Genomic DNA, 24661 nt, shown 5'->3' with positions numbered 1-24661 from the left:
GTTATTTTGGGCAATAATGTCATTCTGTCTGTTGTACAGTGACCTCAATAGCAAAAAGAGGGGACCACCAAGGAACTGAGTACTCAGACAGTCTCCTGGATTGACGGAGTATGAGAGTTATGTGCTCAGTATGAAAAGGACTGTAAGGATTATATTTGTTTTCACAACCAATGCCATTCACTGGTCTAGTGGATTAGTCGTTATGTTTTATTTAACTGTCCCTTTCAAACAACCTGTTTTCTTTTTCCTTGTGAATTGAGCATTTGTACAACTGAACTGACCAAAGCAACTAGCTGTTTGGACACAACACCAAATTGTGACACCATAATTTGTTAAAGTTTTTTAAGTTTTTGTTACTATTTTCTTAAAATAGTAGTACCTTATTTTTCTTATAAGTACTGTCTAATTATTGTAGAAAAATAAGAAAATTAGAAAGTGCAGATAAGCAAAAATATACACACACACACATATATATGTAAGGGTATACCCCTAAACATTAACAGTGGTTGTACTAGTAATGTAACATCATTTATACATATGCATATATGTATGTATATGTATACACACACATATTTACACATATATATCATGTCTCATTACCCAGTACAACCACTGCCACGTTTAGGACTATATACCATCTGAACCACCAGGTAAGTCCTCTATTATATAGACTTCAGTTCAGTTCAGATGCTCAGTCGTGTCCAACTCTTTGCGACCCCATGACTCGCAGCACGCCAGGCCTCTCTGTCCATCACCAACTCCTGGAGTTCACTCAAACTCATGTCCATCGTGTCAGTGATGCCATCCAGCCATCTCATCCTTTGTCGTCCCCTTCTCCTCCTGCCCCCAATCCCTCCCAGCATCAGGGTCTTTTCCAGTGAGTCAGCTCTTCGCATCAGGTGGCCAAAGTATTGGAGTTTCAGCTTCAACATCAATGCTTCCAATGAACACCCAGGACTGATCTCCTTTAGGATGGACTGGTTGGATCTCCTTGCTGTCCAAGGGATTCTCAAGAGTCTTCTTCAACACCACAATTCAAAAGCATCAATTTTTCGATACTCAGCTTTCTTCACAGTCCAACTCTCATATCCATACGTGACCACTGGAAAAACCATAGCCTTGACTAGATGGACCTAGATGTTGGCAAAGTAATGTCTCTGCTTTTTAATATGCTATCTAGGTTGGTCATAACTTTCCTTCCAAGGAGTAAGCGTCTTTTAATTTCATGGCTGCAATCACCATCTGCAGTGAGTTTAAAATAAAGTCTGACACTGCTTCCACTGTTTCCCCATCTATTTCCCATGAAGTGATGGGACCAGATGCCATGATCTTAGTTTTCTGAATGTTGAGCTTTAAGCCAACGTTTTCACTCTCCTCTTTCACTTTCATCAAGAGGCTTTTTAGTTCCTCTTCACTTTCTGCCATAAGGGTGGTGTCATCTACATATCTGAGGTTATTGATATTTCTCCCGGCAAGCTTGATTTCAGCTTGTGCTTCTTCCAGCCCAGCATTTCTCATGATGTGCTCTGCATAGAAGTTAAATAAGCAGGGTGACAATATACAGCCTTGACGTACTCCTTTTCCTATTTGGAACCAGTCTGTTGGTCCACATCCAGTTCTAACTGTTGCTTCCTGACCTGCATACAGGTTTCTTAAGAGGCAGGTCAGGTGGTCTGGTATGCCCATCTCTTGAAGAATTTTCCACAGTGTATTGTGATCCACACAGTCAAAGGCTTTGGCATTATATAGATTTGCAATAATTTACTTAATCAATCTCTTAATGTTAGATATTTTTGTGTGGTTTCTAATTTTTATTATTACAAATAATATCATAATGAACATGTTGGTAAGTCCTTGTTGCATACTTATCCAGTTATTTCCTTAATCTAAGTTCTAGAAGTCAAATTACTGGTTAAAGTTATGCACTTTTCTAAAAATGTAATGCCTACCTAGAGTTTCATCTTTGAATGGGAAAGAAAATGAGTTAAAATCAGAAAGATAGAAATCATTCAAAAGCCTTAATGTCTCATAAAGACCTGAATTGCTTAAGTAAAATACTTGGAAATATTTTAATTAGGATCTGCTTGTTAAACCACTTACATACATACATACACACAAAAGTTATGGGTTTAAGTGAGTCATTAAGTCTACAGATTAGCAAGAGAGATAATTTTCTGAATAACAGGCAAAGCCATTATAATATTATCTTCTATTAATACTTATTTTAATAGGAATTATTTTTAGTAATTTGAAAATAATAAGAGCAATATTGATATACAATTCACATACTGTAAAATTCACCCTTTTGAAATGTACAGTCAAGTGGTTTATAAGTATAATCACAGAGTTGTGCAATCATCACCACTATCTAATTTCAGAATCCTTTTATTAACTTAAAAAAAATCTGTACACATTAACAGTTGTGCCTCAGCCCCCTGATTCCCAACCCCCAGCGAACACTAATCTGCTTTCTATTTCTATGTATTTGCCTCTTCTTGACATTTCATATAAATGGAATCATACAATATGTGGTCTTTTGTGAATGATTTATTTCACTTAGCATTGTTTCCAAGTTCACTGATGTCAGCACTTCATTTCTTTCCATCGTTGAATAATATTCCACTGAATACACATGTTTTATTTCTCCATTCTTAGGACAAATGCTGATTCTTAGGATATTAAAATTTTATCATAATGCTTCAAATACTTCAGTAGCTCCCCAAACTGATAAGAATGTCCATTAAAGGCCCGTCTTGATCTGGTGCCTACTTAATTTGGGGGGTTGATGGGTTTTCCTCTCATACTCCCCATCCAACCCACTTGAACCCTTCCACAACCACTGCAGTCATAATAGAACTACTTGCAGCTTCCTCAATAAAAAAGGCACTCACTTTTGTATATGCTATCCCTTCTATGTGGAATATCTTTCCTCTCCTTATCTGTGTGGACCTTTTAATTTTCGTTTATGATCAGTTGCCAATTATCTCCTCTTCTTGAAAGCTCCAAACATTAAAGTTAATATGGATGTAATATTTTAAATAATCTATTATGTTTCTATCATAATTAGAAGCCCCGACACACTAAGGATGAGCTGGATTCAGCTTTTTAAGTAATCTATTATCCCTCTATCATAATACTTGTCACACTGCTTTGTACTCATTGGTTTTCTTAACTTTTTTTCCTACTATATAGTGAGCTCATTGAAGCCAAAAATTATATTCCGTATATCTTTATAATACCAGCAATCGGGGCTCAGTTCAGTTGTTTCACTCAGTCATGTCCAACTCTTTGCACCCCGATGGACTGCAGCACCCCAGGCTTCCCTGTCTATCACCAACTCCCGGAACTTACTCAAACTCATGTCCATTGAGTCAGTGATGCCATCCAACCGTCTCATACTCTATTGTTCCCTTCTCCTCCAACCTGCAGTCTTTTCCAGAATCAGGGTCATTTCCAGTGAGTCAGTTCTTCGCATTAGGTGGCCAAAGTATTGGGGTATCAGCTTCAGCATCAGTCTTTCCAATGAATATTCAGGACTGATTTCCTTTAGTATGGACTAGTTGGATCTCCTTGCAGTCCAAGGGATTCTCAAGAGTCTTCTCCATCTCCAACACTCTAGTTCAAAAGCATCAATTCTTCAGTGTTCAGCTTTCTTTATGGTCCAACTCTCACATCCATACATGATTACTAGAAAAACCATAGCCTTGACTAGACAGACCTTTATGGGAAAGTAATGTCTCTGCTTTTTAATATGATGTCTAGGTTGGTCATAGCTTTTCTTCCAAGGAGCAAGCATCTTTTAATTTCATGGCTGCAGTCACCATCTGCAGTGATTTTGGAGCCCCCAAAAATAAGGTCTCTCACCGTTTCCATTGTTTCCCCATCTATTTGCTATGGAGTGATGGGACCAGATGCATGATCTTAGTTTTCTGAATGTTGAATTTTAAGCCAGCTTTTTCACTCTCCTCTTTCACTTTCATCAAGAGGCTCTTTAGTTCTTCGCTTTCTGCCATAAAGGTGGTGTCATCTGCATATCTGAGGTTATTGATATTTCTCCCGGCAATCTTGATTCCAGCTTGTGCTTCATCCAGCCTGGCATTTCGCATTATGTACTCAGCATATAAGTTAAATAAGCAGAGTGACAATATGCACCCTTGACGTACTTCTTTCCTGATTTGGAATGAGTCGGTTGTTCCACGTCCAGTTCTAACAGTTGCTTCTTGACCTGCATACAGATTTCTCAGGAGGCAGGACAGGAGGTCTGGTATTCCCATCTCTTGAAGAATTTTCCACAGTTTGTTGTGAACCACGCATTCAAAGGCTTTGGCATAGTCAATAAAGTAGAAGTAGATGTTTTTCTGGAACTCTCATTCTTTTTCAATGATGCAACGGTTGGCAATTTGATCTCTGGTTCCTCTGTCTTTTCTAAATCCAACTTGAACATTTGGAAGTTCATAGTTCACATACTGTTGAAGCCTGGCTTGGAGAATTTTGAGTGCTACTTTGCTAGCATGTGAGATGAGTGCAGTTGTGCAGTAGTTTGAACATTCTTTGACATTGCCTTTCTTTGGGATTGGAATGAAACTGACCTTTTCCAGTCCCATGGCCATTGCTGAGTTTTCCAAATTTGCTGGCATATTGAGTGCAGCACTTTCACAGCATCATCTTTTAGGATTTGATATAGCTCAACTGGAATTCCATCACCTCTACTATCTTTGTTCATAGTGATGTTTCCTAAGGCCCACTTGACTTCACATTCCAGGATGTCTGACTCTAGGTGAGTGATCATACCATCATGGTTATCTGGGTCATGAAGATCTTTTTTGTATAGTTCTTCTGTGTATTCTAGCCACCTTTTCTTAATATCTTCTGCTTCTGTTAGGTTCGTACCATTTATGTCCTTTATCGTCCCCATCTTTGCATGAAATGTTCCCTTGGTATCTCTAATTTTCTTGAAGAGATCAGTAGTCTCCCGTTATATTGTTTTCCTCTATTTCTTTGCATTCATCACTGAGGACAACTTTCTTATCTCTCCTTGCTGTTCTTTGGATCTCTACATTCAAATAGGTATATCTTTCCTTTTCTCCTTTGCCTTTTGCATCTTTTCTTTTCTCAGCTATTTGTAAGGCCTCCTCAGATGCCATTTCACCTTTTTGCATCTCTTTTTCTTGGGGATGGTCTTGGTCACTGCCTCCTGTACAATGTCATGAACCTCTGTCCATAGTTCTTCTGGCACTCTGTTTATAAGATCTAATCCCTTGAATCTATTTGTCACTTCCACTGTTTAATTGTAAGGGATTTGATTTAGGTTATACCTTAATGGTCTAGTGGTTTTCCATACTTTCTTCAATTTAAGTCTTAATTTGGCAATAAGGAGTTCATGATATGTTTGCCACAGTCAGCTCCCAGTCTTGTTTTTGCTGACTGTATAGACCTTCTCCATCTTTGGCTGCAAAGAATATAATCAGTCTGATTTCAGTATTGACCATCTGGTGATGTCCATGTGTAGAGTCTTTTCTTGTGTTGTTGGAAGAAGCATTTACTATGACCAGTGTGTTCTCTTGACAAAATGCTGTTAGCCTTTGATTTGTTTCCTTTTGTACTCCAAATTTGCCTTTTAACCAGGTATCTCTTGACTTCCTACTTTTGGATTCCAATCCACTATAACGAAAAGGACATCTTTTGGGGGTGTTAGTTCTAGAAGGTCTTGTAGGTCTTCATAGAACCATTCAATGTCAGCTTCTTCAGCATTCCTGGTTGGGGCATAGACTTGGATTACCATGATATTGAATGGTTTCCCTTGGAAATGAACAGAGATCATTCTGTCATTTTTGAGATTGCATTCAGGTACTGCATTTCAGGCTCTTTTGTTGACTATGATGGCTACTCCATTTTTTCTAAGGTATTCTTGCCCACAGTAGTAGATATAATGGTCATCTGAGTTAAATTCACCCATTCCAGTCCATTTTAGTTCACTGATTCCTAAAATGTCCATGTTCAGTCCACTCCTGTTTGACCACTTCCAATTTGCCTTTCTTCATGGACCTAATATTTCAGGTTCCTATGCAATATTGCTCTTTACAACATCAGACTTTACTTCCATCACCAGTCACATCCACAACTGGGTGTTGTTTTTGCTTTGGCTCCGTCTCTTCATTCTTTCTGCAGTTATTTCTCCACTGATCTTCAGTAGCATATTGGGCACCTACTGACCTAGGGAGTTCATCTTTCGGTGTCCTATCTTTTTGCCTTTTCATACTGTTCATGGGATTCTCAAGGCAAGAATACTGAAGTGATTTGCCATTCCCTTTTCCAGTGGACCATGTTTTGTCAGAACTCTCCACCATGACCTGTCCATTTTATGTGGTCCTACACAACATGGCTCACAGTTTCATTGAGTTAGACAAGGCTGTGGTCCATGTGATCAGGGCCTTGCATATGGTAAAATGCAATAAATGTTTGCTTTGTGTACATGATAAATAAAATTATTTTTTCCCTTGACTGAATAAAGTCTGTCTAAATTTTTTAATCTTTTGAATTGTGAGTATATGATAAAACATGTACAGAAAACTTGGAAAATACAGAGCAAAATTACATATAGTTCTACTATATATTACAATAATTTTTAAAGTAAATTAAGATTTTTAGTTTAAGTTTCAATATCAAACTCTCAAAAATTAATAGAATGAATAGACAGAAGAGTAGAAGGACACAGTAGGCTTGAAAAGCACTATGAACCAATTTAACATAATTAAGATTTATACAATTTTCAAACAACAGCAGGAGATAAATTCTATTCAAGTTCCTGTAGATCATAAGCCCAGAGACACTGGAACATATCTGGGGACACAAAACACGGTGCAAAAATTTCATGGTATAAAGGTTTTGAAGTCATACAGTCTGTTCTCTTATCACTGTAATTTGACCTTTTTTTAAACTAAATCAATTTAGGAATTTTGTAACTATGTAGATGCAAACTTTGTATTTAATGTTTGTGTTGGAATTTTCTTATGTTTAGTTTGTTCATTTCACTTTAAAATTTTCAGTAACATATGAAGTAATATTCATTAAAATAAACCAGTGTTATATATAATTCTAGTAAGGTTTTTAAAGTGTATATTGAATTTACAACCTGTCAAATAGGAGACATTTTCAATGAGAAACAATTTTAGACAACTCCAGAAGTTAGACAAAAGATGATTTAGTACCACATATGAAATTATTTAAGGAAGAAATTAAGAATATGCCATGAATTTAACTTATAAATCATAAGTGCATTTTAAAAGCAATATGAGCTTTTTATGCAAATAAAAATGTCATTTTCCTTAAACTTGACTTAGATGTGCCTTGCTTAAAATGCCATAATAATCTTTGAACCCTATATGTATAAACTGATTTTAATGTTTTCACTGTTTTCTATATAAATGAAAAAGTTTTTAAGTAGATCTAGGTCTTGAAAATAGAATCCTAACCTCTGTTACTTCTGACTTATAGGGTATCTTTGTTACTAGGGTTCAACCTGATGGACCAGCATCCAACCTGCTACAGCCTGGTGATAAAATCCTTCAGGTAAGACAGATACAAAGCAATGCTTTCCATGGCCAATATTGAAACAAATAAGTGACTTGAGTTAAATGATTGAAAACAAGTTTTTATTGCATTTCTTATTTGTCTTTACTGTTTTGGGATTGAGAGACAGATCAGAAACCAACTCAGCCTGGTAAAGTCCTATATTCTCAGTATCTGGCACATGGCAGGTATTCTGCATATTTATTTAAATGAATGGTGTTACTTTGAGAATATAAGAAGAATTAATATATACAAGAATCTGTGCATAGTTATCAAGTGTAAGTAAGAAGAATGAAGCACCCAAATATGGTATTGATGTAACTTTAGATGAGGGAGAAGGGACTGATTGATATTTAATTTCTCAATAATAATCTTGTTACTGTTTTAATAGTTTGAAATACATGGTTATTTCTCTCTACTTTCCCTGCTCAGATAGTTACCAAAATGGAAAGACCCCACTCAACTCAGCTCAGAAGTGATCCTCTACCTTCTATTTACTGAATTCTGCCAAAGAATTGCAGAAAAGTAAAAACTCTATATAGATAAATTGTCTTGGAATCTTATTCTCACAAATATTTTAAACTAACTAGCAAGATCACGAAAACTTAAGTTTTCAAAAATGATAATTATCTGAAAAGACTATGAATTACTCCAACCTCTTTCTGTGTCACAGTAGAAATACCACCCAAAAGGTCCATGTCAATTTCATGCAGACAGAAGACCAACCAACGGATTTTCAAACATGCTTTTACAGGAATGACTATCAGAGTGCTATTTATAATAATAGGAAACAGAAAACAGCCTTACTATCCAGTTAATATGAAAAAGGTTAAGTAGCTTATGACACGGAGAAGGCAATGGCACCCCACTCCAGTAACTCTTGCCTGGAAAATCCCATGGATGGAGGAGCCTAGTAGGCTGCAGTCCATGGGGTCGCTAAGGGTCGGACACGACTGAGCGACTTCACTTTCTCTTTTCACTTTCATGCATTGGAGAAGGAAATGACAACCCACTCCAGTGTTCTTGTCTGGAGAATCCCAGGGACGGGGGAGCCTGGTGGGCTGCCGTCTGTGGGGTCGCACAGAGTCGGACACGACTGAAGCAACGCAGCAGCAGCAGCAGCAGCTGCTTATGACAAGGCATTTCTTTAGTGAAACATTGTATAGATTTTTAAGAGCCATCATTCAAACCAGATTTTTATTTGTGTATACAGAGAGGTTAGTGATATGTTGTTGAGTGGCAGAAGTAGATTACATAAGAGTGAGTTATATGAACACTTTTGTATCCACCTGTTCATCTCTTGGTATCTATATTGTGTGATTATACAACATGTACATTTATATATAAAACTGTGTTATGTTATGCAGAAAAAAAGGCCAAACTAGTAGATGGTCTTTTGAGTTAAGACATTGAAACAAAAGAGACACATAAAAGCTAAATACTTTCTTTACCATTTAATTATCAAAGTTCTCTATTTTTTAATTGCATAGCTAGCCCTTTGGTCTTCAGCATTTTATGTCATCTCTATAGAACTCACATTCAGTATATGTAAAATGAACTGTGGTTTATACTACAGCTGAGGTCCCCTAACTCAAAAATTCAACTGTTCAATAATTTTATCAATTTCCATGGAAAACAGCTATGAATAAACTCACAATGTAACTACCTAACATTTAGTATATGGTGCTATTTAACAATGGAAATAGCTAGTTCTTTTCCTCTACTGAATTTTGAACAAATTATTTCGAATGTCAGAGTCTGTAAAAAATGAAGCCAGCTCATCTCAGATCTCCGATCTGTTAGAATGCCAGGCTGGATAGAGAAGTATCCCATAGCATGAAACAAGTTTGGAGACTTTGCCTTTAGCTGTGACAGAGAGGGGCAGAAGACTTTTCTCTCCAAACTGAGAAAAGAAATATACTTAAATGGATATTAAAATATTCTATAGATAGAGAGATACAGATATAGATATCCTACAGAAGGAAATACCAATTAAGGTGATATCTAGTTGCAGGTTTAGAATATGCGCCTGGCTGTGAAATTCTAGAATGGTTACATGTGGGGAAATGAGGATTTAGTAAGTGTTTCTAGTCCCTGAGAAGTATACAGCAACAGCAAAGTGCACAGATAAATTAATTCTTAACACAAGAAGTAATAAAGAATTAAAAGTGGAATCAAAGTCAGAAGAGCTGCCCCTGGGTTGTTTATTCTCCCCACAGAGGAGTCTCAAGGATGTAGCATTTTATTTTTGCTGTAGAACTCATTTGTATCTAGTACAATAAAATCAAAGTCCATTTTCAGTAAAAGAAAAATGTACATAGACCTTCATCAAATAAATTGCTGTGTTTACAGTTTCATTCATACTAGTTAAAAAGCACAAGTGGCCAATTATATTTTCTGAAGGAAATAAAAATGACTAATTCTAAAATGGAATCATTGCCAACATCAGATGTTAAGAGAGAAAATTAAATTTTTATCTCTTAATGATACTGTAGCTCTTAGTTTAAAAAACACTGCGATAAAAATGAACTTATAACATTGAGTAATCTATCACTTCAAGATTATTAGAATATATGCTCACTGGAGCAAATTTATTTATAAATCTTAATGAAAGCATACAACCTGGAAAATCAAGGTAAAAAGAATAAAATCAATGAATGAGCTCCTCTGTAATGTGAGGGCAGTTTGGGGTTTGATCTAAATCAGTAGCAAGTAGCAAAAGATATGTAAAATAGCAAGAGATATACCTTTCCCAAGCCTCCCCCAAGCCCAGAATTTATTATATAAGAGCTATTTCTTTCTTTTCCTGTAACTTTTTTTACCCACAACTCTCTTCTTATTCTGCTGTTGTATTATGAGCATGTTATTTGAGTTACATGAAAATGTGCGCATTAAGGAATGATGTTAATTAAAACATATTCACATGATTATTCTGTTATTTACTATTCATTTTCCTAGAATAAGTGCTGTAATTCATGAGTATATTCAAATGACTGGCTAAAGTTTAGCAAGTCATTTGGCTTCAAGACAGTGTAGCATGAGGAAAGAGCACTCTGCTAGGGGAACTGACCCCTTACAGCTTCATCTTCTATAAGGTCAAATTATAAAAGAGTGAGAGAGAAAAAGGGAAAGCTCATGGACCATAAAAAATGTTATTCAATTGAACCATGTGAACTTGCCAATATTTGACCATTTTTGAAGTGGCAGTTTTGTTGTTTTAACATCATAGTTTCTTTTTTCTAATATTCTTTCCAGTTAAAAAAGTCAACCTAATTATACATTTACAATTTAAAATATATTTAAACATAGAAAATCCACTAATTATAGTTACTCTGTTCGAAAGATGAATAGACTGCCAAAAAAAAAAATGTATTGTACTTGATAACATGACTCACAGTTGTAGGCCACTTGCAAGTATATTGTATCCTAGTCTATCACACTAGTCAATTCCTATCCTCTTCATTCACCTGCCCTCTCACCTTCTCAAGTCAAGAGCCTAACTTCATCAGGAGCAGAGAAATTAAATGATTTATAATTAGTTTATGATACCCAATTCTACTTTTCCAAAATTGTAGTAGCTTTGAAATTTATAATCCAAAGTATATTCCTGGTCTATGGCTATCTCTCAGAGATACCAATATAGAATAATCAAAGAGATGATAATTCAAACAAACCAGATATATCCCTTTTTTTCTAATCTTGAAACACCTTGTCCTTACAATTCATACAGACAAGTTGAAAAGCCACTCTCAACAAATATATCTGTCAAGTTTCACTAGTTATTGGTAAGCTATTGGGTCAGAGCATATGATATCTTGATGAAGCAGGAGTTATTCCAGGTTTAACAGAGAGGAGAAAAGAGGATGAGCAGAAGGAAGAATAAAAGTGAGAGTGAAAATATTAGTCTCTCAGTCATGCCCAGCTCTTTACGACCCTGTGGACTGTAGCCCACCAGGCTCCTCTGTCTATGGAATTCTCCAGGCAAGAATACTGGAGTGGGTTGCCATTTCCTTCTCCAGGGGAAGAATACCCATGGGCTAGACTGGCATCTGTCTTCAGGAGCAGAGGTGAGAGCCTTATGCCAGACGGGTGAGTGTGGAGTACAGTGAGAGAGGAGAGACATCCCAAGCATGAAGAAAGAAAACCCTCTGATTTTATAGTTTCTCACTGAGTTGGAGAATTCAAACATGGACATGGCTTGGAGTGGGAATGGGGGTTAGGATAAGATGATGAGTTACAGCTTTCAAGGTTTAGAATGGAAAAAGAAAGTTTAGATTTCCCATAAGTTAAATGAAATAAATGTCCATGAATGCCTGGGTCAGTTGTATACAGATATACAGTGCTATATCTATATACAATCGCTGAATCACTCCTTCCTTGTCTGAGGGGAAGTTTTATACCTCTTTTAATGACCAGTGGATATAGTTAGCTGCTAACAGTATTATCTTACTCAAAGTTTACTTATTCAACAACCTCAAACAAAGTTCCTTCAAGACACCATATTATCGTCACGAATTCCATGCACTAGATCTCACGCCTTTTACTCATGACAGAGACTTATTTCTTACTTGGAGTCTTTGGTCTAGTTTTCCAGACCATCGAGGGGAAAGCCTCTGGATCCAGGCACATTGTAGGAAGCAAGAAGTCATAACCAACAGCTTTGCTGTCCAGGAAGAAAGAGAAACATCTTTTAAACGAAAGAAACAAAATTCAAAAATACTCTTCAATTTAGAATACTGTTTCCCAATGGAATCTTTTAAAATATTTTTTTAAGAGTTGTTTACTCAAATAAATTTCAGAGCCACTTCAAAGTCTATCCTTTGTTTCAGAATTTCACAATGTTTTAAGCATATTAAGAACCTGAAATATCTTACATTTCTCAACATACTTAACCATGCAACCATCTTCACCAGCAACATCAGTTAACTATTTCCACAAAATACACTTAGGGAAATGTCTTTCATGGAAGAAACTAATTGGCTTTATTGAAAAGTGTTCACATTCATAATTATTATCATGAGTCACTAAGAATGGGTTAGAGTATGTTTATTTCTCTGAATTCTTTACAATTTCTTCCCCAAAAAAGGCCACACAAAGTAAAGAGGAGACATTTTTGTAATGGTTAAAATGAAGTCAGTCAGTCAGTTCAGTCGCTCGGTCATGTCCAACTGTTTGCGACCCCATGGACTGCAGAACCCCAGGCCTCCCTGTCCATCACCAGCTCCCAGAATTTACTTAAACTCATTGAATCAGTGGTGCCATCCAACCACTTCATCCATCCTCTGTCGTCTCCTTCTCCTCCCACCTTCAATCTTTCCCAGCGTCAGGGTCTTTTCCAATGAATCAGTTCTTTGCATCAGGTGGCCATAAGATTGGAGTTCAGCTTCAGCATCAGTCCTTCCAATGAATATTCAGGACTGATTTCCTTTAAGATTGACTGGTTGGATCTCCTTGCATCCCAAGAGACCCTCAAGAGTCTTATCCAACACCACAGTTCAAAGGAATCAATTATTCAGCACTCGGCTTTCTTTATAGTCCAACTCTCACATCCATACATGACTACTGGAAAAACCATAGCTTTGACTAGACAGACCTTTATTGGCAAAGTAATGTCTCTGCTTTTTAATATTCTGTCTAGGTTGATCATAACTTTTCTTCCAAGGAGTAAGTGTCTTTTAATTTCATGGCTGCAGTCACCATCGGCATGAAGTATGGGACCCTTAAAGAAATAAAGTATTTGGAAATTTCACGAAAGCATTTCCCTACAAGACTAAATGTGTTAACATTTTCTATAGTTGATCTCTTTTGGTGGTTGAAAATCAAAACATCAGAGAGGATTGGGGAACAGTCGGCAGGGGGGTAGGTGGTGAGTGGGTTCAGTATTATGTAATGCTTAGTGTTCAGGGAATGATAAAGTACATTTGAAAAACATTTTTATAATACTGTTTGGTTAGAAGACAACCAAAAATAATTTTTTAAGTGTGTATGGTTTTATATGCCAGAATTTCACTGCATGTCTTTATCCATTTGCTTTGTTCATAATCTATATAGTTCAGCACAGATAACTAATCAGAGATTGAGTAAATACTTTTTGCAAATCAAAAAAAAAATTATGTACTAAGTAAAACACGAAAAACAGTAAAGACAAATTAAGTTCATTAAGCTGGTTCTAATTCCATAATTTGAATAAAGTAAAAATAGCATCAATTAGGTACCCATATTATGTCATTGATAGCACACAGCCACCTGCAAGGTATCTATTGTTGACAGAGGCTAAATCATTTATTTGAGCTTCTTCAATTATACCATGCTGATTCTATTGAGGTAAATTTTACTGATAGCAACCTGTTCATCACATTTTCTACTTACTGATTTGGAAAATATGCATTCAATGTCGATGATACAAAATATTGTGCCAAGCAATGTAAACAGTGTAATAGGGATTTGTAACTAACTTTCTGCCCAGGAAGTAGACATGTCCGAAATTACCTAGAGCAGATAATGGAGGAAGAGAGACAGGGGAAAGCTGACTTCAAACACGTAATAAAATCCATTCCCAGTATGTCTTCTTTTAACAGCAAGCTCTCTACAAAAACAGAAACCAACCTGGCTACAAGTATTGCCTGAAACTGAGAGGTTGATTTTGCAGTTCCTTTTGTGGTAAGGTAAAAGACAAAAGTGTAGGTTGTTGGGAAACTGCTTTCAAACAACATAGGGAATTCATTTGTTAGAAATATTCATTCAACATATTTGATAAGAAGAAAACAGGCATTCTAAAATCAAAGCAGATAAATAAGTAAATATCTTCAGGATTACTATGTATTATCAGTTTCATGCCGGAATTTCTATACAAATAATAGACAAAGTCTTCAGTTTAGTCTTTTCTATTTTGCCTTGTCTTTTTTTGAGCCTGAACTCATGAAACATGCAAGCTGCAGCACATGAGTACATTTAAGACAGAAGAGAAATTCTTATTTATGTTTTAGTCTATCAAGATTTTTTAATACTATAATAAAAGCCATTGAGACATTGAACTTTCTCACCTTTAAAAAATGCAGTGTAAAATTTTCATGGGAACTCTCTAAGAATTAAAGGTCTGTAGTTCAGATTTTCGATAAAAAGGAAAATTTTTCAAATGACTTGGCATACAGTCAATGTAGTATTGATTATACAGTATACTCAGCCCTAAATATATCCTAATATTTAATGAAATTAAAATTCTGCAGTGGGAAATAATTCCAGGTAGTTAATGTGAAACATAATTGTAATTACCTAAGATACCTACTATTTTATCTCTTAATGTCTGGCTCTCAGGATTAGACAACATGAAGTCCAATAACTCTAATAAGATTGCCGTATATTTTCATTTTCCTTCGTCCTAAGAGTTATACACATTCAAAGTACACTCTATTAATGTAAAGAATCTGCCTGCAATCTGGGAGACCTGGGTTTGATCTCTGGGTTGGGAAGATCCCCTGGAGGAGGACATGGCAACCCACTCGAGTGTTCTTGCTTGGAGAATCCCCCTGGACAGAGGTGCCTGGCGGGCTACATTCCAGGGAGTCACAAAGAGTCGGACACGACTGAGTCAGACACAGACAAGCATAGCAGCAATGTATATCTAATAATAAGATCTATGTCTACTGGCCTTTTAAATGTTTGTCCCTTGAAGGGGAGTTTAAATCAATTCGGAATCATATAACAAATCTCTAATCCTATTTCTCCTTTGGATTCTAAGAAGAGTCATGCTCTCCTTCTTATTGGATAATCCCCCCAACTTTGTGGCCAAACCTTCTCAGAAACTAATTTTTAAATTCAAAGCTTTGAATAATAAGAATACAATGAAATTCATGGAGAATTACAGCACCCTCTGGAAAATGTCTATGGCATAAACATCCATAATTTAGCCACTTAAAACATTTACCAGAAGGAAATCAAAGATAAATTCAGAAAGGAACAAGAGGCTGAAATCCAGAAACTGAGTGTGTTTTTCAGTAAATTGATAAGCTGTAATTGCAAAGCTCTACTTTTTGTTCAAATTGCAAATATTATGTTCATTAACCCTCCATCTTTTCATGTCTAAATCATGCAAAGAAGCAATTTAAAAACATTTTGTGGCACAGATGTTAACTGGAATTAAAATAAGGAAGGATACCTTCTGTAAATGATGTTGCTATAGTAAAATGATCCTTTATACTTCAAATCAGTTAAAGTCAGAAATCAATGAATTACGTACTCTTGAAGCACAAAATTTTCTGAGTGTCTTTTCCTTTGTAGATTGTTTTCTTTTTAACTTCATTTTTACTTACTAAACCATTCAGTTAAGTTGCAATTTCCTCAAAATTGAACATATTTTATTATAATCCATGAGAGTGTATTTATATAAAATGTATATGTAGCCAAATTTAACAACATATTATAAAGCTTCATTAATTTATTAATAGGATTTGTTCTTCAAATTGTCTTTTGTATTTACATTATATATATTCAAAATATCAAATGCATAAATGTAGATTATATGCATTTATATTTCAAAGCATTATCAAATTTAAACTCTGCAATTAAATGGAATAGTATCCTCCTTTATTTCCTCAGCTCTTCTAATCACACACATGAAGCAGCCACAAGACTTTTCTAACCGAAATATTGTGATTCTTCTAAACTTCCTGTGGATTGGAAAAGTCCCACATACATGTAGTAACATAACTGTTTGATTCCCTGTCTGAACCATCCAAGATGTAAGCCAGATAGCCATAATCACTTTAAGAAATACAATATAATTTTTTTCTGTCTCTTCCAACAATGGAAGAAGAAAGTTCTCTACAACTGAGATTTTATCTTTTCCTTCCATTCACACCTCTCTTCTTGCCTCTCTTGGCATCATGCCTACCGTAATGTTCCATATCAAGAAATAGCTCAATTAATCTTAAAAAGTAAATTCACTGAATGAGTCTGTGGCACTTAATGAACCTAAAAACATTTGTTTCAACCTCACAACACCCAGTGAAATGAATTGTGTCAAGTTACAGTCATGACATAAATTCCCATCTAGACACTAGCTGTTGTGAGCTTGGATATTTCATGTAATCTCGTTGATCTTCACAATTCTCATCCAAAAAATTGCTAAGAAAACAAAACAAAAATTAAAAATTGCTAAGATTAGCTAAAATAGTTCCTTCCTCTGACATTTTGCCCTTCTGTTCTTGTTACTATTCTTGTTACTTAATGAAAATTCTATTTCTGAAATTCAAGAAAGTAATAGTGAAGTAATATTCATAGTAGTAGCTAACATTTATTGATTGTTTAGTGTGCCTAAGCAGCTGACATATGTTAACTCATTTAATCTTTAATAAACTTTCTAAGATAGTTTACTTTCTGATCTTTCAGAATCATTTTGGTAATTTGAAGCCATTCCCAGGAAGTCTCTAGCTGTGGTCTTTTAAATAGGCCCCTTGAGATTCACCGAAATTCTAGCTTAGAGCCAAAACATTTCTGGGGACTAGAATTACAGGTAGAAACCTACTGTTAGTTTGACTCAATGGTCTAATTTATCAACTTGCTTATTTCCTTCTGGGAAATCAGTTCTTTGCCTTTCCAACTATATAACGATCATTTATACAGTTACAAAGCATGCACTTTGTACTTACAAAGCATGAAAAGTAAAAGCTGATGCTTTAAAGCGGTATTAAAAGCTGAATTTATACAAGGGGTTTCCCTAGCCTTGTATCAGAACCTGGATGGTGGTCTGAATATCTTGAAGCCTGATTTACAGGAAACGGACCCAGATTCTATACCAGAGTTCATCTAGCTACGTTTTTTTCCCCCTGCTGTATCCTCTGTGAGGCAGAAAACTGAAGCCACTAGAAAATACTTGATCACCTTGGATTTCCTGCTGCCTTTATGACCCTCCTCAGGACAACCCTTTCCAGTTCTCTTCCTGCCAGTTTTCCCGTTCCCTCCACTCAATGCACCTGTGTCTTCTTCCTTTAGTTCAGCCACCAGGCCCGAGTCAGCTTTCTGTCATCCTCTGGCAGAAAAGAGTGGGCCGTCTTTCACTTTCCCCTCCCTCACTTCAGACAGATTTACCGAGATGCCCAGGTCCATGGGGTCGCAAAGAGTTGAACATGACTTGGCAACAGAGCAAGAGCTTCAAGGTCAACAGCAAACACCATCTTTCAGTTCTGCTCCTTGAATCCAAAGCTGCGGCCAATCCTGCTCCCCTCCCTAGATTTTCCTTCTTTCACAGTGCTCCCTTTTAAACTTATTTTCTGATGATTCTCCCAGCATTCCATGTAGTGAATACCAGCTTGCAGTAAAACCTAAGGCCACTCTGACCTCCTTCCTGAACTCCAGTCTTTTATTTCCAAATGGATGATCAACATTTTCTTGCATGTGTCGCCAGTACCACAAGCTCCGTTGTTTTCCTGACTAAGCCTGCTGCTTCTCCAAGATTTCCACTTTCTGTTAACAGCATCATAATTTGATCTTTCATTTATTTCTTATGCCCTTATCCAATCAGACGCCTGAAAGTTTTCTCCTTTTTAATGTTCCCTTTCAGGTCTCACCGCCCTAGCAGACGGTCTCACTTAGTCTTTCTGCTTTTGAGATGGTTCACATGTAACTAAAACAACAGCAATTAAGCCAGAGTTAAAAATTAAAACTAGAAGAATGAGAGGTTCAGCATTTCTTTAGATTCTAATTTAGGACTAAGTGTTACTCTTACAAGTACTCAAGTTAAATTGAACCTGTTAGGAATCTGAATGAGAATTATAGCTTTGAAACCATGATGTACTAGGCATCACCACAGTTTCCCTTGACTTCGACATTCCTTCCTTGCCAAAGCCACTTCTCTTATTTGAGATTCTGCATAAACTGAAAATAAAGAAGTGGAAAATTGGTATAAAAAAAACTGCAGTAGGAGATAAGATAGCAACTATTTTAAGGACAAAATGCTGATTAATTTATCTTGATCAATGAAATAGCAGTTCAAATCACTGGGAGCAATTGTAGTGTTACTATTTCAGTAAAGTATTGCAAGAAATAATAAGAAGGAATATTGTAGTATCAGATGATTCAGCCCTAGTTTAGCTGTGTGACCTCAGGAATGTTGCTTAACCTCTCTGAGGTGTAACTCTTTCATTTATAAAAATAACAAAACTAGCCTAGATCACCCAGAAATTAATTCATTTCTGAATGGGATTGAGAACCACTGATAGAAATAATGAATATATTTGCCTTTAACAATGAGGGAAATAGAAATTATCTTTTTAATATTAAAATGTTTAAATTAAGAACTTTTCAGTGAGTCGAAACAAAATTTAACGATACCATATGTTTTGTTTTGCACAGTGAAACATTTGACAGAGTTGGTGGGTTTATCAGTTCAGTTCAGTTACTCAGTCGTGTCCAACTCTTTGCAACCCCATGGACTGCAGCACCCCAGGCTTCCCTGTCCATCACCAACTCCCGGAGCTTGCTCAGACTCTTGTCCATCATGTTGGAGATGTCATCCAACCTTCTCATCCTCTGTCATCCCCTTCTCCTCCCGCCTTCAATCTTTCCCAGCATCAGGGTCTTTTCCAATGAGTCAGTTCTTTACATCAGGTGGCCAAAGGATTGGAGTTTCAGCTTCAGCCTCAGTCCTTCCAATGAATATTCAGGACTGATTTCCTTTAGGATTGACTGGTTGGATCTCTTTGCAGTCCAAGGGACTCTCAAGAGTCTTCTCCAACACCACAGTTCAAAAGCATCAATTCTTCAGCTCAGCTTTCTTTATATCAGTGATTATATGACAAAAAGGCAATGGTCCTATGAACACTTCTAAACAACATCAGCAGAGTTCCTGCAAAAACAAAATAAATCAGAACAAGAACAAAATAGCTATCATATTTCAAGTGTATCTGTGTGGTACTTACTGGTGTTTCTCTGTGATTTTCATAGTGGCCAGCATTATACTAGGACAATCCTAAGTAGGATATACTAGATACTTGATAAGTATTTGTTGAGTTAATAAATTGAGTTGAAGTTGGATGAAATTAATTAGTTGTTTCCATAGTTGCAATTCTGATGTGAATTTTAAAAACATATGACTTTTGGTTGTTCAACTCTTTTGAATCTTATTATTAGAGACAATGTGATAAACAAGTGTCTTGCATTGATGACCCTGTTTATTTGTGTGTTTACAGGCCAATGGACATAGTTTTGTACATATGGAACACGAAAAAGCTGTATTACTCCTGAAGAGTTTCCAGAACACAGTAGACCTAGTTATTCAACGTGAGCTTACTGTCTAAATATTTTTTATAAATAGTGAAGATACGTCTAGCCAGACCTAATGTTCAAATAAATTTATACATAGAAACAAATTTTGCCAATTGCTGGACCAATGGCAAACATTAGTGCCAAATGTATAATACTATAATGTTAGCACTGATCATCCTTAAAAATGTTAACTATATAAATATGATGTTCATGTGGTTATGTATTAGTTTTAATTGTCAGCCTCTGGCTGTGCATTGGTGCAGTTTTGGTTTTGATTTTGTTTTTTTTTTTAATTGAATAAGTTTCTTCTCAAAGTGGATTTCATATAATTTCGGAGCACGGAAGCACACACAAGCTCTTTATGAATTCTGCTCTCCATCAGAAACACTGCCTCAAAATTGTATATGCCTTTATATAGAAAATACAAATATAAAGAATTGTAATTCCCATAAAATATTTCTAGCACAAAGTATATGTTGGCATATAAACAAAAAGAATATAGATTAAAAAAACAATATTTTCATAAATTAAACATCTCGGATTGAGAAAGAAAATATATCTTAAAATAAGACTTTACTATATTGAATCTTTTTCAATAAAAATTACAAGATAATGCCTTATGAAAGTAACTGTACATATGGTATAAAGTGTTTATATTTGGTTCCATATTCATTTGCTAAATTCTCATAACACAGAGTGAAATATTTCATCAGTTAGCCATTTACCTCTGGGACCTGAATAAAAGATAGAACAACCTAATTTGTTCAATGCCTTTAGCTAATTACAATACAGACAGAGTTAAGAAAAAGACTAAAGGTCATTGTAGATAAATCTTTTTCACCACAAATGTAAGCAGTGAAATGATGGGTGGCAGCAAGGTGTTGCTTTATTTCTTTCAAGTTTATGTTGATTATATACTGTAGCCCTGTGATTTCTTTACTTGTAAATGTGGAATTTATTTGTGTGTTGCTTTATCCAATTTGCTACTTTTAAATCATTTTAAATGAGTTTGGGGTATTGATAAAATTTATCATTAAGAAAGACTATTGTTAGAAAGTTATGGGGGTGATAAAATAAACTTTGGTATTTAAATATGAAACTTCAAATATAATTTCTCAGAGCCATGGTCTATCTGTATTACTATTTCCATGCCCACCTTGGAGGGCAAAGTAGAGAAAATATTTTTCCCCCAAAAGTTGCAAAGTACATATAATCTTAAATTCTGTCTCACTGAAGAGAAAGATAAGGATCACTAATAGAGAATTACTTATTTTTACATTGGAAATGTTTTCCTTTACCAATGATCAAAATTCATTTTATAACCCTTTAAAAATGTTTCTTTTATATATTAGTCATTCATTTGTTAAATTATTAATTTCAAATTCCAGAATAATTTCCCAGAGTTGCTTACATGCATTCTCTCTCATATTTTGACATAGCTCTCTTTTTTAAAATATATATAATGAATTTACTTTACATGCCAGTGTTCCAAGTATTTTGTTAAGATTTTCACGACAGTATCACATATTGATGTCACCAAAGCTCTGAGAGTAATATTTGTAAGTTAACTGTTTTATGGGGACATTGAAAATATTGTATTTTTGTAGGGTCTATTAAAATGAGTGTCACTTACTAGAAGTACAGTGGTATTTTTTTGGCAATAGAATTTGTCACTTGAAGGCAAATGATACTTCACTTTATAGATGATGCACTAATTTTGATGTTGCTTTATGTCAGGGTGACATTATACTATGATTTTATAGGCTTTGATATTTAGCAAATGATTAAATGATTGGCCTATTTAATATGCTTCCCAGAAATAACTTTTAAATGCATTTTAATATATTGACAATTTCTGATGAGAGATGTCTTTCAGAGCCTAATTTTTTCTTTGCCAAAAACTCACACCAAACCACCATACCAGCCACTATATTAGGATGATCATCAGTAGTCAAGATAGAGGCCCTCACTGGCTTCCCAAGATCACTTAAAGGAGAAACAAACTCATGGGTGTAGTTTGGTCGCCATGAAGCAGCTCCGGTCATCCCATTAGTTTTGTTTAATCTTTCATGGGATAATTGGAAGAAGAGCCAGATGAAGGACTTCCCAAGTCTTTTTTTCTTATGTCAGGTTTCCACTTCAAACACAGGGTCTCTAACGGCTGCATGCTCGCTCCACTCCTGTTACATAAGTACTCAATAAATATATATCTATTATTATTGCCAAAAAAAAAAAAAAACCAAATACAGGGTCTCAGGAGATGTTTCTGAGGCCAAGCGGAGAGAACCATGATCGAGTAAACCCTCTGCCACTCCTGATGTGACAGTATTGTCTTGGGCCATGCTTTACTCCTTCCTGTTCTCAGGAAATGAGAAAAAGAGAAAAGGGACCCTGACCAACTGGAAAGGAAAGCTGATGTGCAAAGCACCTCATTGTCCATTGTACTGCCATGCTGCATACTGAAAAAAAGGCAGGTAATAATGAAAAGAGGTATTTTTTCTTTTTTTTTTTAGGTTGACTGAAAAAAATCATTGATCACTTAAGGGGGAAAAGAGTCTTATTGATTCCATGGGTGACCAAAACCAATAATACACAAATTGGTGGTATTGGTTTTTTTGGAAGGACTGGCTTTGCTGTTTGAATTAGCATCTGGTTTATGTTAACAGAAATGAAGAAGCAAAAGTTAAGGGTGTGCCTTTAAAAAAGAAAAATCAACAGCCACAAAAAAAGGAGTGGAATTCATGATGACTCCAATAGACTCACCTTGGTCTTTGATTTTTATTAGGATCTTTCTGCTGAGAAATCTGTCTTATACCTGACATGAGTAAGACATAATGGGAGGGAATGAGAAAAGTTATTAGGTGAAAAGAATAAGCACTGAAAATTACTAGTAGAATTGTTGCAGATTTTGCAAGCCAAATAGACATTAGTGGACTTTTTTTTTTTTACTATTTACATGACTTATTATACATTGTCACCAAAGCTCTCTTATGATAATTCTAGCTTACCAGACAACACAAGACACCTAAACAAACATAACACTTTCAAAATATAAGGACCTTTTGACAAGAAATATTGAAAGTCAGTATAACATACAAATATTTATATAATGATAATTTATTGCTCATTGAAATCTATCAAATATATGTGTCCCAGTTATTAAGAACTGCAATTACATAGATGTCAAACAATCTGGGCCTTATGTTGGATTACCACCTTCAGGATGGAAAGCAGTTTTAAAGAGAAAGTGACAAATCACAATTGATTAGTTCTTAACCTAAAAATGATTCCACATATATCACTAATATAATTACTTATTAGAAGCAGGACTGGGATATGTTTTACTAGGTGAGCTAAAGAGAGGGAGTATTCAAAGGAAGGAAAACTTTGAAAAAGTTAATTTTATATATTCATACATTACATGACAAGTATCTGAATTTGGCAAAATGACTGATGAAGGAAAACATTTTACTTTTAATCATAAAATTGATTTACTATCTCCACCACAATTTAAAGCCTTGGAAAACAGTGTGTGTTTGCCAACTTGCCTTTCTATTGGCTTTTAATGCTGTCCTCAGTAAATTTCTGCCCCTTGTTGGCACACAGATCAAGAGTCTATTCTGACAACTTCACACCTAGCAAAGGGCACCACAACCTAACCAGATAAAAAACCATGTTGGCAGAGGACCACCACTCTAAGTCTTTGGTAAATTCAATCAACATCTTTGGCTGATTCCTGATACGCTGACCAAATAACAGGTTTTTTGAATCACTGGGTCAGTAAAAAGTTGTGCAAATAATAAAATCTAATCAGTTAAGAAGATGGGTCCTTTATATAGTATCAAGAAAAACAAGGTTGAGTTTTCCTCTCATAGAAATGCTAAATCATTCTGAGGCTTAATAAAATATTCAAACACTGGGTTGGTGATGTGCCCTCTCTTTTGGTTGTATTAGAATTGCCTGATCACCTGGGAATTGGGAGGAACTCTTCAATCTGCATGAACTTTTTTCCTTAGTAATACACCTTGCATTAAGAAAAGCATCCTGGCTTGGCCCAGAGTATTGCCCCATCACTCTCAGCACAACCATCCCCCAAGTATACATTATAGCGAGAAAATAGAGTGTGGGCTGTGGAAAGATAAATGTGCAACAAAGAAAGCATGTAGGTCAATATTATAGGAGATCCCAGTCATCACCTCTCCTAGGCATCCTTTCAACCTCATTTGATCTGAACTCTTCAGAGAATGTTTTTTGAAACACTCTACCATATGAAACTAAGGCAGAAACAATCAAGTTTTCTAGTTATATTCTGAACCTCCTGGTGTTGTTTTGGTTCTAGAAGGCAAAACTAACCTCTCTTCCTCACTGCTGTTGCTGCTATAGATCCATACCTCCGACTCCCCATGACGTTCCAAAGGCAGATGACTGCTTCTGTCCTGCTGACACAAGGATAAGAGGTCCCCTTAGAGTTCTGTTTGGAGACCCCTGACTATCAACTGATGGTTCCAGCTTCTGGTTTGGGAGGAAATTTCTGGGTGATTGAGGAACCTAGCATAGTAGCATTAACCAGGGCTCAAAGGTGGAGCATGTATCATGTCCCTGACAGCATCAAACAAAGCTTGTGTGCAAGGGTGAAGCTGGCAGTGCTTCAATAGGACTGTTTCCACTTCTGTTTTTGAAACATTGGATTTTACTACATTGAGGACAATCTCTGAGGCTCCCAGCTGATTGTCATGGGGACAGGTTCCAATCATCCTCACCTTTGACACTGTCTGCAAGAGAATGATTGGGAAATACTGTCCTGTGATAGTATAAGCTCCATGATTTTAAC

The 24661-nt window shown here is 35.9% G+C and overlaps 1 protein-coding gene across 6 annotated transcripts in view; it reads left to right on the top strand.

Annotated features, from left to right (window-relative positions):
* LRRC7 (leucine rich repeat containing 7) overlaps positions 1 to 24661 on the top strand; it is a 608651-nt gene that overhangs the window by 566262 nt on the left and 17728 nt on the right. For 3 of the 6 annotated variants that reach the window (XM_070467940.1, XM_070467941.1, XM_070467945.1), the window contains 2 exons: positions 7495 to 7569; positions 19755 to 19845. In XM_070467940.1, the coding sequence (XP_070324041.1) occupies positions 7495 to 7569; positions 19755 to 19845 (166 nt within the window). Of the gene's footprint in view, positions 1 to 7494; positions 7570 to 19754; positions 21695 to 24661 lie in introns of those variants that run through there. The other 3 variants (XM_070467944.1, XM_070467942.1, XM_070467943.1) reach the window with 2 other exon arrangements.

Source organism: Odocoileus virginianus, chromosome 5 (assembly GCF_023699985.2).
Source record: "Odocoileus virginianus isolate 20LAN1187 ecotype Illinois chromosome 5, Ovbor_1.2, whole genome shotgun sequence".
NCBI classification, from domain to species: domain Eukaryota; kingdom Metazoa; phylum Chordata; class Mammalia; order Artiodactyla; family Cervidae; genus Odocoileus; species Odocoileus virginianus.
Note: the sequence above shows the minus strand (reverse complement) of the source record. Positions and strands in the feature narration are given on the sequence as shown.